This window comes from Jaculus jaculus, chromosome 12, assembly GCF_020740685.1.
Source record: "Jaculus jaculus isolate mJacJac1 chromosome 12, mJacJac1.mat.Y.cur, whole genome shotgun sequence".
Lineage (NCBI taxonomy): Eukaryota > Metazoa > Chordata > Mammalia > Rodentia > Dipodidae > Jaculus > Jaculus jaculus.
Genome location: NC_059113.1, coordinates 89219623 through 89234994, shown reverse-complemented (window position 1 = coordinate 89234994; position 15372 = coordinate 89219623). Strand labels below are relative to the sequence as shown.

The 15372-nt window shown below is 42.5% G+C and overlaps 1 protein-coding gene across 1 annotated transcript in view; it reads left to right on the top strand.

Annotated features, from left to right (window-relative positions):
- The window catches only part of Rnf150 (ring finger protein 150), a 276700-nt gene extending 261658 nt beyond the window's left edge, over positions 1 to 15042 (top strand). The window contains exon 7 of the mRNA XM_004655834.2: positions 6644 to 15042. Coding sequence (XP_004655891.2) covers positions 6644 to 6762 — 119 coding nt within the window. The 3' untranslated portion in view covers positions 6763 to 15042. The remainder of the gene's footprint in view (positions 1 to 6643) is intronic.
- The last annotated feature ends 330 nt before the right edge of the window (positions 15043 to 15372 follow it).

The following is a 15372-nucleotide window of genomic DNA, read 5'->3' as shown; positions in this document are numbered from 1 at the left end:
TTCTTGACACCTCTTTTTGGCTAGAATCATATAAGAGGTCACGAAGTCACTCCATAATAATAGTGCTTTCTGGTTCAATTGCCTTGTAGTAGTGACATGAGATATTTAATTTTTTATAAGGTGAGTTGGTTGATTCATCCCAGCTCTGTAGAAGGCTGATGAAAGGAATTGGGAGTTCAAGAACAGCCTGGGCTAAATAGGGAAACCCTGTCATAAATAAATAAAATAAAATGGAGAAGGAGAGAGAAGGTAATGGACTAGGGGGAGGAGGAAGAGAGCTGTTAACTTTACATGGCTATAATCATAGCAAATACCTGAGGTTAACCAACTTTAAAAATAAGAAAGGCTAGCCAGGCATGGTGGCACTCGGGAGGCAGAGGTAAGAGGATTGCCATGAGTTTGAGGCCACCCTGAGACTACATAGTGAATTCCAGGTCAGCCTGAGCTAGAGTGAGACCCTGCCTCAAAAGAACAATAAATAAATAAATAAAAAAGACTGATTCTAGTTCACAATTTTGGAGGCATCAGTCCATGCACAGCTTGGTGGGAAAATGTGGATGAGGAAGTTAGTTCACCTCAGGACAACTTGGAAACAAAAAGAAAGAGGAAGAGGCCAGTGGTCTCATTATCTCCTTCAAGGGCACACCCTCTATGATCCTCCCACAAGGCCCCTCCTCCTAGGAGTTTCCACCGCTTCCCAGCTATGCCTCTCTGTCTGTCTGTCTGTCTATCTCCATCAATATGCATGCATATTGTGGGCACTGGGGAAGCAAACCCCAGCCATCAGACTTTGCAAGCAAGGACTTTTAACCACGGAACCATCTCTCTAACCTGAGATTTATTTAATTTTTTTGTTTGTTTGTTTTTGTTTTTCGAGGTAGGGTCTCACTCTAGCCCAGGCTGACCTGGAATTCACTAATGTAGTCTCAAGGTGGCCTTGAACTCACTGCGATCCTCCTACCTCTGCCTCCAGAGTGCTGGGATTAAAGGCGTGCGCCACCACACCCAGCTGAGAATTTTATTTTTAAGATAGAGTTCAATAAGGATTAGGGGAAATGACAGATGCAATAATAAACAAAAGTTGAGTCAGTAGAAAAAGGCGATGTGTGCACAGTGACTTAGTAGAGCTGAGACACAGAGAGAACCATCCCATCTGGCCTCACAAGCTGTGGCCTGCCTCACAGCAGGGGTCACTGCTCAACCGGGAGATGCTCTGCAGGGGCGCTGGGCTCACCTGGCAGGATAGCATGCGTGTGTTGAGATAACAAGGGCAAAGCAGCTCTGGACAAGGGAGGCACAGCCCAATTTGCACTTGAGATCTCCCCTAAGGTCAGGAATTGAAGGTACCACATGTGTCTCCAGAAAAAAGAAGGTGGTACATATATTAAAGCAATAAAGAAGATGATATCCACAGGGGTCCCAACTACAGTGTATTTTGTTGTGAAGTATTAGGCAAACATCCAATTTCACTGTTTTTTTCTCTAAATGACAAAATTTATGAAGAATTTGTTGCTGGGCCTGGTGGTACACACCTTTTACCAACCAACACTCGGGAGGCAGAGGTAGGAGGATCACCATGAGTTCAAGGCCACTCTGAGGCTATATAGTGAATTCCAGGTCAGTCTGGACTAGAGTGAGACCCTACCTTGAAAAACCAAAGGGAAAAAAAAAAAAAAAAGAATTTGTTGAATGCCACCATTTTCAAGTTTTAAATGCCTGTATTTTCCTGGCCCCTCTTCCAGAGTTGTATTCTAGCCATGGGTCTGTTTCCTAACAGTAAGTTTCATGCTCTTACAGATCCAGGAATCCTATTAGAGCTTCATCTCTAGGTTGCTTATTTCCCTATGAAACACTCCTTTTCTCCAGAACTAATTCTTCAGGACATAACTCTGGTATTTCCCCTTTATTTGTCTCTTTGAAAACATCTTGGGAATTCACTGCTCTTTGTATAACAAATGTTTTTCTAAACTATGTCTCAACGTGGAAAAAACTGTCAGCTATAACCAGAGCAAAAGTATTAGAACCACCACAGTCTTTAGTTCTTAGACATCTTTGTTGGTTTTTGAATTGCATGTTTCTTCAGTGGGATGATAGGCAGTACAAGGCCTTCTGGATTAACCAGCTTTTAGGCAGACCTCCAGCCTCCCCCATTGTACTCCTTAGCTTGACTGTACATTCCAGTCATACTTGAATATCCTCTGATGTCTGTCTGCCCAAGGCTGCCCATCACCTCCAGCTGTTACTGTTCCTTAGCAGAGTATTCCATTTTATTCATCTGGCTCAAATGCAGATTATCATTTAAGACTTAGCTTTCTTTGTCCCAGCTACATAGCCCTCTTCCCTGTTCTTACAGACCTGATATGTCTTCCATCAGAAACCTTATCCTAGGAAACCATGGCCTTGTTAATAGCCTGCCTGCCCCTTGGTCAGGAAACTCCTGTGTAATCGTTAGCTTATAGCAAGGACTCCATAAGTTTTGTGTCACGAAGGAATGTGTGATATGTGTTCATTCCAGAGTGTTTGGGAGTACAACTGATATGGGAATTTAGAGGGTGTCTGAGAGTAATAGAGCCATTCTTGGCTCTTAGTTACACTTTAACCCAGGAGTCAGGATGCCAGACATTCAAGGTCACACAAAACTTCGAGTAAGTCTACAGCCTTCATGTTCTTGTCTTAGAATTAGGAAAGTGAAATCTGCAGACCATAGAGGGTGAGATCTGGAAAGACTTTATTACAGAGCTCAAGAGAAGGAAAGATGGCAAAGCTTCTGTCTAGCAAGAGGGGTCCCCCGAAGTGGGAAACACTGCCTGGTGACTCTGATGGAGGTCTTTCATGGGAATTTACTGAATGAGGGCTGAGCTGGCTAGTCCAGTTCCCATGCCTGGTGTTTCAGTGCTTTACAATCTTAGTCACATCTTCCTGTCAGGTTTCTACGGAAGTGGGACTCCTTTAGAGAAAAAGAGAGGAGGGGAAAAAAAAACAGTCCCTTACAGGCTCAAGGACATTTCCTCCTTTTAGCCAGGAAAGAAAAAAAAACTGCTCATTTTGGGGGGCCCTATTACCCTCAGTTGCATAGCCAGTTTCTATCTCCTCACCCACTTTAAAGTGATTACCCTAACTGCCTCAGAACTGCAAAAATATAATTTAGAAAAAAATAATACAGATCCCAAAAATAGGCCAGCCTGAGCTACATTGCAAGACCTTATCTCAAAAATGAAAGAAAGAAAGAAAGAAAGAAAGAAAGAAAGAAAGAAAGAAAGAAAGAAAGAAAGAAAGAAAGCAAGCAAGCTCCAGCTGTACAAGCCACTCCTCATTCAGGATTTTTAATTCTCGTGTTTCCAGTTTGCTTTATTCCACCCACCATGACACACAAAACTTTGAGGGGTTCTGCTTATATGTGAAACCATATGGTTCTGCTGATAATATCATTGTCCATTCAGGTGCCAAGTTTGGGAACGTCACCTTCATGGTAAAAGAAAGCTGTCCTTTAGGAGGAACAGAATTTGTTCAGATGTTTATTCTCTGTTGCTGGACTTTGAGTTACTTGAACAGTTTTGTTACCATAAATAATTCTTAAATGCATGTTTTCACATCACCATTTGGGTGGATCAATAGAAAAATTCTAGAAATGAAATTATTAGGTGCAAATTAACAGTTATAACAAGTCAACCTCCTGGAAGAATGCACTAAAAGAATGGTCACTAGAGACTGGGAAAGGCAAGAGCACAAGATGTAAAGAATTTCAGGAAGGGGCACCAAAACATTATAGTAAAGAAATGAGTTCTGGCCTTCTTAGACCCAGTTGGGTTATAGCTGGTTAAAATAATATGTGATACATTTCAAAATGATGAGAAGAATATAAAATCTGCAACACAGAAAAATACTTGAAGACACAGCAATACCTGTTATCCTGATTTGATTATTATTTACTATATGCACGTACTGGATTATCATAATGTATAATATGAATATGTACAAATATTATGGCTTAATTAACATAGAAAATGCTACAGGTCTATATTTGTACTCACCAGATTCTCATCCCTAGGACAAAACACCTGACAGAAATCAGGTTAAGGAGGAAAGGTTCATTTCAGCTAACATTTCCTGGTCACAGTCCATCGTGGTAGGGAAGGCGTGGCGGTGGAAGCTGGTCACATTCTGTCCGTCCTACTCTGCCGAGGCAGATCACAGCTATGAAAGCTGAATGCTCAGCCAGCTCTCCTCCTTGTGTATAGTCCAGGAACCCTGCACCCAGGACAGTGCCACCCATAGCCGAAGTGAGTCCTCCCTCCTCAACTAGCCTCATCTGAAAAAGTCCATCACAGAGTTGATGAGAGACTTGTTTCCATGGTCATTCTAAATCCTGTCAAGTTGACAACCAGAAATTAACCATCCCAATATGTAATACTTCAATGTACCTATCTCAATACACTGTTAACCATAACAGTATTTTAAGAGAGAAGATTAAATTTTGCCATCTATTAATCATTTGTGTTATACTCTTCCATGAAACATGTAATGTTGACCTCTTCCTATTTTTTCTGTTGGATAATTTCTTTTGATTGACTTAAAACCTTTGGATATGTTAAGAATACAATCCTCAGCCAGGCATCGCAGTGCATGCCTTTAATCCCAGCACATGGGAGGCAGAGGTAGGAGGATCACTGTGAATTTGAGGCCAGCCTTGGACTACAGAGTAACTTTCAGGTCAGCCTGGACTAAAGTGAGAGATTCCCTTGGGAAAAAAAAAAGAAAAAGGAGCTGGGGAAATGGCTTAGTGGTTAAGGTGTTTGCCTGCAAAGCCCAGCTCGATTCCCCAGGACCCATGTAAGCCAGATGCACAAGAAGGCACATGTGTCTGGAGTTCATTTGCATTGGCTAGAGGCCCTGGCATGCCCATTCTCTTTTTCTCTCTATGTACCTCTCTCTCTGTCTCTCTTTCTCTCTCTCTCCTTCTCTCTCTCTCAAATAAATTTTAAAAAGAAAAGAAAACAAATAAATACATTTTAAAAAGAACGTATAGCTATGAGGCTGGAGAGATGGTTAAGCAGTTAAGACACGTGCCTGCAAAGTCTAACAATCTGGGTTCAATTCAGGTAAAGCCAGATGTACAAAGTGGTGCATACATCTAGAGTTTGTTTGTAGCTGCTAGAGGCCCTGACACACCTCTCTCTCTCTCTCTCTTACTGTCTCTCTCCTTACAAATAAATGAATAAAAATAGATACTTTTAGGGCTGGAGAGATGGCTTAGTGGTTAAGGGATTTGCCTAAGGACCCATGTTTGATCTCTCTCCAGATCCCATGTAAGCCAGATGCACAAAGGTGGCACAAGTGCAAGGTCGCACACACGTCACTAGGTGGCGCAAGCATCTAGAGTTTGATTGCAGTGGCTAAGTCCTGGTGTGCCAATTCTTTCTCTCTCTCTCTAAAAAAAAACATTTCTTTAATTTTTTTAAAAGAATGCAATCATCTGTGAATTTTTTTACAAATTTATGCTAACTTGGACCTGTCATGGCAGCACTCAGGAGGCTGAGGCAAGAGTATTGCCTTAAGTTTGAAGCCAGCCTGGTCTACGTAGTGAGTTTTAACCCTGCCAGGGTTGCAGTGTGAGATTCTATCTCAAAAGAAACAAAGGAAAGAGAGAAGGATGAAAAAAGGAAGGAGGGAGGGAGGGAAAAAAGAGAAAGGGAAGGAAAAAGACATAAGGAGCCAGGCGTGGTGGTGCATACCTTGAATCCCAGCACACGGGAAGCGGAAGTAGGAGGACCCTCATGAGTCCAAGGCCACCCTGAGACTGAGACTACAGTCAATTCCAGGTCAGCCTGGACTAGAGTGAGACCTCAAAAAAACAAAAAAGAAAAAAAAAAGAAAAAAGCAATATAAGAAATTGTTATAAATTCTCCGGTCTGACAGAAACCTTTAGTTTTGTGTTTTCATATTTTCTAAAATTTACCCATTTGTCTTTACATCTGTGAATTATTCAGTTGAGTTTTTTGCCCTCTTAGATACATTGGATATATATTTTTCTACCTATGACTTAGATGGTATATTTTTCTCCTAGCTTTGTTGGATTTTATTGTTGATATTGTTTATGTTGGGAGGGTCATTTGGTTTATGCTTTCTTTTGTCTCTCTTTTAAGACAAGGTCACATTGAGTAGCTCAGCCTGGCCCTGAACTTACAATCTTCCTGCCTTTGCTTCCCTAGTACTGGGATTACTGGTGTGTACGACCACACCCAGCCTCTGTTGGTTTTCTGTTGTAACAGTGTCTTTTCCATTTCACTTTCTGACCCCTTTTCAAACTTATTTTGAAATGTATTGTGAAATAAGCCTTGAACTAGAATTTTTACAGAATGACCAGATTTTCTAAGACCTTCTCTTGGCCTTTAAAGAAGTGCTCTTAAACTGGGCGTGGTGGCACATGCCCTTAATCCCAGCACTTGAGAGGCAGAGGTAGGAGGATCGCTGTGGGTTTGAGGCTACCCTGAGACTACATAGTGAATTCCAGGTCAGCCTGGGCTAGAGTGAGACCCTACCTCAGAAAACCAAAAAAAAAGAAAAGACATTTTATTAAAAGCAATCGTACTGAAATAAGCAGATTTAGTTAAATATTGACCCCCAAATTTGCCTCCTCCTCCAGGTGAACGAGAGCCAGCTGTGAGCAGCGATTCCGACATCTCACTGATCATGGCAATGGAGGTGGGACTCTCTGATGTAGAACTTTCCACGGACCAAGACTGTGAAGAGGTGAAATCTTGAAATGGTGGATGGATACAGACAAAAGAAACCATAGGAGGATCCCAGGGGATGGACGCGGGTGCTTCAAGACTTGTACTGGGCGCACACAGACCTTCAGATCACCGTGGCAACTCCATTCAAGGATGGTAACGAAAGCAGTATCCAAAGTCTCCGACTGACATCAGGACGTGGGTTCCACATCTCTGCAACAGCCTGTGACCCTGGCAGCTTGGAAGTTGAAATCTGTTTTCCGTTCATGTTCTTGTAGACATATATGTCAGAAGCTCCTCCAACTGGGCCAGAGGAAACCTTCAGGCTTCCTTGGGCTCGTTTCAACTTCCCCAGGTCTTACCGTTTTTGTTGGAGGACTGTTTCATTTCCTTGGCGATTTCTTTTTAAAGACGATGCGCAGTTTACACCCACTCCTTGTTTCTCCTTTGGCTCACTCCAGCTCTTGGAAGAGCTCTGTTCAGAAGCACCAGGTGATGCTGGGAAGACCAGTGTCACTCTGTCTGCGAGATGTGTGGTCTTCCCCTCTCAGCATGCACTGTGCATGGCTTTGAGCAGCGCCTCGGGATCCCGAAACAGAATAAGGCCATCTTTCTTGAATGATCTAAACTCTTCCTCTAAGTGGGGCTTGGAAATCCCAACTGCTAGAGACCTCCAAGTTGTAAATCTGCTGAGGCCAGGACTCCATATTTTAAGGTACATCACGTTGGTTTTCTCTTGCCCAGCTCTGTGTAGGGTGACCATGGTGTGGGAAGAGAGGGCCAGGAAAAGAAAGACTTCGGGTCATCTGGACTTTAGGGTCTCAGTGGGAAGTTGTGAACTCGGAAGTCGCCTGTAGGGCATGAATGCCGATCTTCAGAACTTGTGTCTGGAACTGCAAGCCTGGTTTTTCAACCTGATGCCACATCTTCTCATGGGAGGGAAGATGCCTGTTGCCCTGCTTTCTTGGAGGTTAGAGTCGCCTCCACAAGTGGCTTCTGCACATGGAGACTGTAGGAAAGATTCGATCATATTTTGAGACCAGTGTCAGCCAGCTTTCATCTCCCTTCTTTCCTGAATCATGCTGTCCAATTTCTCTAGACCACATGGGATGGTTCAAATAAATCCGTAACAGTTTGCATAGCAGAGCTCCCTGACAGCTCCCGGAAGACAGGAGAGGAATGACATGTGACTTCTAAGTCCCTGGAACCAAAAAAAGTGCATCATGAGAAATTGCTAAGTCAAATTTCTCCTGATTGGAAGAGACAAAGATGAAGGAAAGGAAGAGAAAATATCCAATGATATTAGTGAAAATACCAAATTCACTTGTGTTTCTAAGCTGTTTCTGTTTTTATTCTTTTTTGTAACTATGATAGAAATGTGCTATTTTTCAAGTGGGCACTTTTGTAATACATTCAGCCTCTCCAGAGGCAGGGGTGACTAAAGCAGTACCCTGTGTCCCTGGGCAGTCAGGTGGGTCGCCTCGACATCTCTAAGCAGTTGGCAAGGCGACAATGCTGGCAGAGACAGAAAGCTTGTTCACTGAGCCCGATTTACAAATTTGATGTGAGCTTTTCCACCTCATTACATACTAAGACTTCCTCAATCACAGTTTGGTTCAGCTGTAAACCCAGGCTGTCTGCTGGAATTTCCAGTGCAGGTCAAGCGGTTGCTCTTCTGCACCACACTTCATGATTTCCTACTTGCTGGCTTCTAAGTAGACAGACAAGGACAATGATTACCGCCTTCAGAGAGGCTCACTTCTCTCTAATAAACATCCAGCACTTGTGGTAATGAACTGCAGCTCCCACGCATGAGAAGGCAGGCAAGGGAGGAGGAGAGAGACCTTTGAGCCAGGAGGCAAGAGTCTGAGATGCCCTGTACTCTCTTGACGCGTCCCGTTGGCAAAGTGAAGGGCTCAGTAAGAATTCCCGTGGCTCCTTTTGTCTTTGGGAATTCCCATGATCCCTTTGCCAGTAGGATCTGTTTTTGTTTTTGTTTTCAGACAGCTATTTCATATAGCAAGTTGACCTTCTAACCAGGGAGCCAGGGTTACTTGACATGTCAATTCCACGAGCAGCATTTGAGGTCGGGAACGCCTATGTAGCTGAGAACAAAGGTCTAAACAGTCTCAAGTTCAAGTAGGAGTGTGTTTGTTCTGCCTTGCCTCAAAACTGCTGTCAGGCAGAGAGGCGGCAGGGCCTGGATCCCTTCAAATCCTAGTTCTCCATGTGGAATTCTTATTAATCTCAAAGCTGTTTATTTTTCTCTGTCAGCACGGGCCTGTACCACCTTGCCCCTCTTTCAGTCAGTTATGCCCCAGATAAATTTTGGTAATAACTTAAGTCTAACTAAATGAGGATAATTCAACAGCAAAAGAAATACAAAATCTGTCACATGCCCAAAGAAGAAAGTGGCCTTTGGATTATATAGTCCTCTGTTTGATGAGTGTTTTCCTACTATTACTGGAGTCAATCCATAACTGAGTATTGGTGGTGTAATGGTGAAGGTTGCTGTCTTCCATGGATTGGTTATACAGGAAAATCGCTTACATGAGGTGCCCAGGAGGCCCATCTAGTAGCTCTGACTCCAAGTATATCCTGCTACAAAGCCAGTGAACTTAGGAAAGTCACCACTCACCAAACAGTGCGGAAGGGTTTTCCTATGGCCTTGACATACACACATATTTATTTAAAAAAAAAAAAACTTAACCAGACAGTTTCTTTTCCAGAAGAAATTGCAAAAACTCTTCCCCTATAGCCGTCAGTGCCACCTCCTCCAAAAAAGAGACTCTGGCCTGATGACCCAGTGGTCCACACACAAGAGTCCAAGGGTGTGTGACTCATGATACGAACCATATGTGTATTACACATGTACATCACCAGAGCAAGGACACCGTCCAACAGAAATATAAAGCAAGTCATATATAGACAATATTTTAATATATACTTTTGTTTCTTGATACTTACATTTTAAGAAGTAAAAAGAAACAGGTAAAAGGAATTCATAATATATTTTCTTTAACCCAGCAATATTGTTGCAACATGTATTGTTGTAAAACGTAGTAAGAAAACATTTTCCATTTTTGTACTGTTTTCTAAATCCATAGTGTCTTTTATGACCATGGCACGTCTCAATTTATACTTGTCACATCTCAAGCTTTCAATAGCCATATGTGCCTAGTGGCCACTGACCAGGTGACACAGGCCTAGAGCTGTACCAATTTTCCCACCAGCCCCTGATTCTCACAGAAGAAAACCTTAATTACCTCCAAAGAGAACCAGGCACTACCACTCAGTCTCCTGAGAGGTCCCGAGATGCATTTGTTTTGTAAGGAATGAAGGTTCCAGCAGCTCACTTCAAAATTCCCACTTGAAACCGGGCATGATGGCGCACGCCTTTAATCCCAGCACTTGGGAGGCAGAGGTAGGAGGATCGCTGTATGTTTGAGGTCACCCTGACACTACATAGTGAATTCCAGGTCAGCCTGGGCTAGAGTGAAACCCTACCTTGAAAAAAAAGGAAATTCTCACTTGAACTTCCTAACCACTAGAGCTCATGATCACTGATTGTTACTTCTCTGACCAGTTAGTTGTTGGTTTGGTTTGGTTTGGTTTTAACAAGCCACACTGACCATGCTAATTTGGTGCTGAAAGGAAGTTATGTCTCTTACTTCTAATGACTAGCCCTTAGACAGATATGTGGCATTCAGGAGCCGAAGAGAATGTCATATTAAAGTCATCCAACTTCACCTCATCCCCCAGTTCCTCCTCTTCCTGGTTGCCCATTCTATAACCCATAACCAAGTCATGGATAAGACCTGAGTTCTAATCATAAACAGCATAAAATGTTGATTATCTCTGGTGTCTGATCACACCAAGAATGGCAGTCGTGGTCATCCTCTGACCAGAGGACAGGTAGAGTGTGCAAGGCAGGAAAAATAAAAGCGCCCAGCTATTTGAACATTGCATTGTACCGCTTCTGACTATAGACACAAATCTTTGTCCAAAAAGTTCTTTTGCTATTTCTTTGCTTGCTTTTAAATTTTTCCCTCATGTGTCTGGTTGTGATCCTGTCAGAAATGACAGTTGCAGCCAGGTATGGTGGAGCGCACTTTTAAGCCCAGCACTTGGGAGGCAGAGGTAGGAGGAGCACCATGAGTTCGAGGCCAGCCTGAGATTACATAGTGAATTCCAGGACAGCCTAGGCTAGAAAGAGACCCTACGTCAAAAAAGAAAAGATTAAAAAAAGAAGAAGAAGAAAGGAAGAACAAAAGGCAGTTCCCTGTAGCTATTCCAGTTACTAGCCAGGTACCCTTGTGGCTACCATACTTAAAAAAGCAAAATGATAGGATAGATAGTCTAGCCTGAGATTCTTTACTTGTAAGCTTTGTTGAGACAGAAAATCTTACAGAGAATAAGAATTGAATGGCGTTTAGTTGTCTCTTGAATGCTGCCTTGTTTCCTGAACACGAGGAAATCTCACTGCATGAAGGTTTTTCAGAAAATCTGGGCCCTAGGGGCCCTTCCTCTACGGACCAGGGCTCCAGCACCCTCTGGCACCAAGGCCACTGAGTCAATTCCCGGTGACATTTTTACGTCCTCTTACTTGAGTTTCTTTCCTCCTTATTTGTGTGTGTCCCTGTGTGTGCTTGACTGCCTATCTCTTTGTACACACATACATACACACACACACACACACACACACACACACACTTTTCCCTATCTTCTCTTTTTTTCTTTCTATCTTTAGCTCATGTTTCCTTATTTCTTCATTTTCTCTTCTTGCAAGAAACACTTCAGTAACCTTCAGGACAAAAATTATCGGTGGCACTCTATCTATAGTTACTGGTACATTACTGCGACCATTGTGAAAAGGCAGAGTAAAATTCTCCCGGTTAGCCTCATTTTCACACCTTATAGTGCTAATTTTATGACAAACCACCTACAGCTGTTGTCTCCCCACCCTCATTTTTTTTTTCAGGCTTCCTTATCAGAACATTCTCCTACAAATACTACCAAGGTCAACTCCCAGAATGCTGGCTAGGTTGGCCAGAACTGATCATCGCCCTAACTCCCATGCCCTCGGGGCCAGGATTTGTACATCCTGCGCCTCTCATCCACTCAAGCTTCTTAATACCGTTAGCACAATGATTTGATCTCTGGGCGTGATCTGAGGGCCACTTAACACTGACACAGAGGCACAAAGTCACCGTCCTTCAAAGGTAAAGCTACATGGCTCCTAGAGCAGCCCTGTGTGCCTCCCAAGGTCCCTTGTCCCCGAGCACAGTCCGTGAGGTTAGTTCGGGGGGGGGGGGGGGGATGGGGCCAGTACCCTGTGGGAGGTCAATGGAGAAGACAGAATCCCTGGTCAGGTAGCTGGTGGAAATAGGATGGGAAAATTTCCCTGATAAACAGAACGTGGATCTGCTTCCTGGAGAAATGCCTGTCCCTTGGGATTAGAGCTAATCAGAGGAGGGAGTAATTAAGGAATTAAGTATTCATGAGGTAAACTATTCCTAATGGTGAAGAAGATTGGGATACTCTCGGAAAACGAAGTGAATTCAGAGAAGCAGGCCCAAGTCAGTCTCTCTCTCTCTCTCTCTCTCTCTCTCTCTCTCTCTCTCTCTCATCATAACCCATCTCTTGATGTCTCTCACTGTTTTTCTCACCACCTTGAAACCCTAGATGCTTTGCAATGCAGTGGTAGTCGAAGCCTCATAGATCAGTACCCACATTCTTCCAATGTCATCCCAGGACTAATGCAGTGAGTTTTAGATCCTAAATATGCACAGGTAACAATTCAGCCCTTGACCTACACCAGCTCCTGGTTCTACAAGAGCCTGCCAAAGGCAGTCACTTCTCCTGGTCTCGTTTTCTTCAAGCATCAAGTGGCTTTTTCAGGAAGCTCGGATCTTCTACTTGTCTGCTGCTGTGGATGCCTGCGTTTACTACACAGCCATGCCTCTGTGGCCACTTGTTTTCTGATAATCATGATAAGGCAAGAATGTACATCTCTTAAAAGGTCTACACACACACACACACACCGAGAGAGAAGAGAAACTTGAGTAATACAAAGTTATTGCTAGGCAGAAGTCTGGGGGTTTACTATCCTTGTGCCCGGCTTTGGGGAAGCAGAAATACGTGAGGACCTTGTATGCTAGATAAACCAAAGACTGATCACCATCCAAATGAGTCGTGTTTCTTCCAGAGATTAGCTGAATTTCGCAAATTAAAGTGAAGGTGGGTCACCTTAGGGACTTTGAGTTCACAGGCTGTTGATTGACCTTACTAAATCCACAAATCTAAAATAAATGAATTGTGGCCTTAGTAACATACTGTCTTTAAATTCTGGCATTGAATCTCGTTTTCCTTCAAAACTTTCAGACAGAACTAGCGCTTTATTCAATTTGAGATGTTCTCTCTGAGAATGTGAAGATTTTTAATAGCCAAAGATTGTTCGTGTGTAAGAGCTAGCTCATCGTAGTACCTTCTGCTCTTTGAAGAAAATACCAAATTGTCACCTGCTCTGATAGGTAGCTGATGGACTGCCACTTGGGCTTAGTAGAGCCAGTTTCTCTTGGCATTCTTGGTACAACTCAGTGGGATGTTATTGTAAGGGACAGAGCGCCCCCTGCTGGAGAAATACCTTGCTTCTTCCAGCAAAGTTCTCAACAACTTGGGTTTTTTGTTTGTTTTGCCTCTCATTATGCAAGGTTTTTTGGTTTTTGTTGTAATCTATAGTTGAGAATTTGGTCTACATTTATAAAAAGAGGAAATGATGTCACGAATTCTGAAGAATTGGAGGAGACCTCACAGCCAATGTCACTGTCAACAACCCTTCCATAAAATGTTGGGCTACGCTGCTGCCTCTGGTTGGGATGTATGTATAGAGTTAGAGCCTGCTGGGTCGTAACTTACCGCAACTTTCTTCTTGTGAACTCGCAACCGAAGATGAATGAAAGGACTCCTTTTGTACGAATGTAAATGGTGTGAAATCCAGCTGTGTTTTGTATGTGTACATAATAAAAGTTTTCCTTCCTGCTTCCACCTTATAATCTGAAATGTACCATTTTATAGTTAGAAAGGAATTGGAGGGGGGTGGGAGGTGGTGGGGAGGGGCTGTTATTTTTATAGTGGGATGTCCCTTATATTTAGAAAAACTTGAAGTAATTTTGTATTTGTGAAAAGTTACATTCCACCCATTTTCAGAAGGAAAAAAAAACATATTGTTCTTTAAAAACACTCACGAGCTAGAAGGAGGCATTTTCTAATTTTTCAGGGGAGTCTCCTAAGCAGTGTATATGTGACATCCCATTATAGATTCCAGACCACACCCAACACAGGCTAGTGTAAGATCACATGTTGAGGGAATCCAATTTATTTTGAACTTTATGTGACTCTTCAAAGAATAAAGTTATAATTGTGAAATAATCAGATAGGATTTGTAAATCAATCTCAGCACCCCCTTCCCCCAACCAACAAAAAGAAAATCCAACGGCTTTGTTTTATCTCTCTTACATGAGAATGTATTTTATGGTTAAAATGAATGGTGCCATGGTTAGTATATCACTCAGGTTGCCTACAAGGTCTGTGTGGCAAGTTCTTTGGTCAAAGGTCAAATGTATGATGGCCTCATTACTTCACAATCATATCATGATTTTTGACTTCCTTGATCTATTTGCTCTCTGACTCAGAATTACAAAAACTAACTCCCAGGGGTATTTGCAAGAGGAGCTTTGAATTTGGATTCTGGTAATGTAACAGTGACTTCTCATGACATTTTATGCCAACCTCATTTCCGATACAAAGTCACATGCCTATTTGAAGTTAATTTTGGTACAGCCATGGCTCTTTTGGCTGCAATCTGTTGCTGTAAACATCTCTTTCCTTCTTCCCCACCTCAGACACCTACCTTTCTCCATTTAAGCACTTTATATCTCTTAAAATACAAAGATTTGGGGCAGAAGGGAGGGGAGGGGAGCCTGTCTTTAAAGGGATTCGTCTTCTGTTCAGAGACGCTGATTTTGGCTATCCTGTGTTGTCTGATCGCTGTGTGCTTGCAGAGCCTGAGTGATTTGTCTCATGCTAGTAGCATTAGGGGTGACAGTTGGAAACATTCATTCACACATCATGACTATTTTTGTTATATAAATGACTATAATGTAAATATTGCAATTGTGTTCTTATGTACCGGTTAAAAAAATATATATCGCAACTATATAGATTTTAACACAACAATTGTGAATTCCAGGAAACTTCACTACAAAATTTTGTTTTGTTTTGTTTTGTTTTTCAATAAAATGGAACCAGATATCTGTCGTCATGTCTTCCATATCCTTTAACTGTCATGTCTTTGTGTTCCCAAGGTGGCCATATGGATTCCAGAACATTAATATTCACTGTTAAATTGTTATGGTAAAAAAATGAAATATAATATTACTGCCTCATTTCTCCCAGTAGGCTAAGTACACTTCTAGTTGATTAAAAGATTCAAGCAGTACACGCAAAATGCCTGGTGGGGCTGGTGGGTGATGTCACAGCAAGCTTTAGGCTGCTGGGATGAACCTCAACACCAGCCACTGTTTATGGGAGGAACGGCGCTTATTTGAAGCTTACAGGTCCAGGGTAAATTCCATAATGG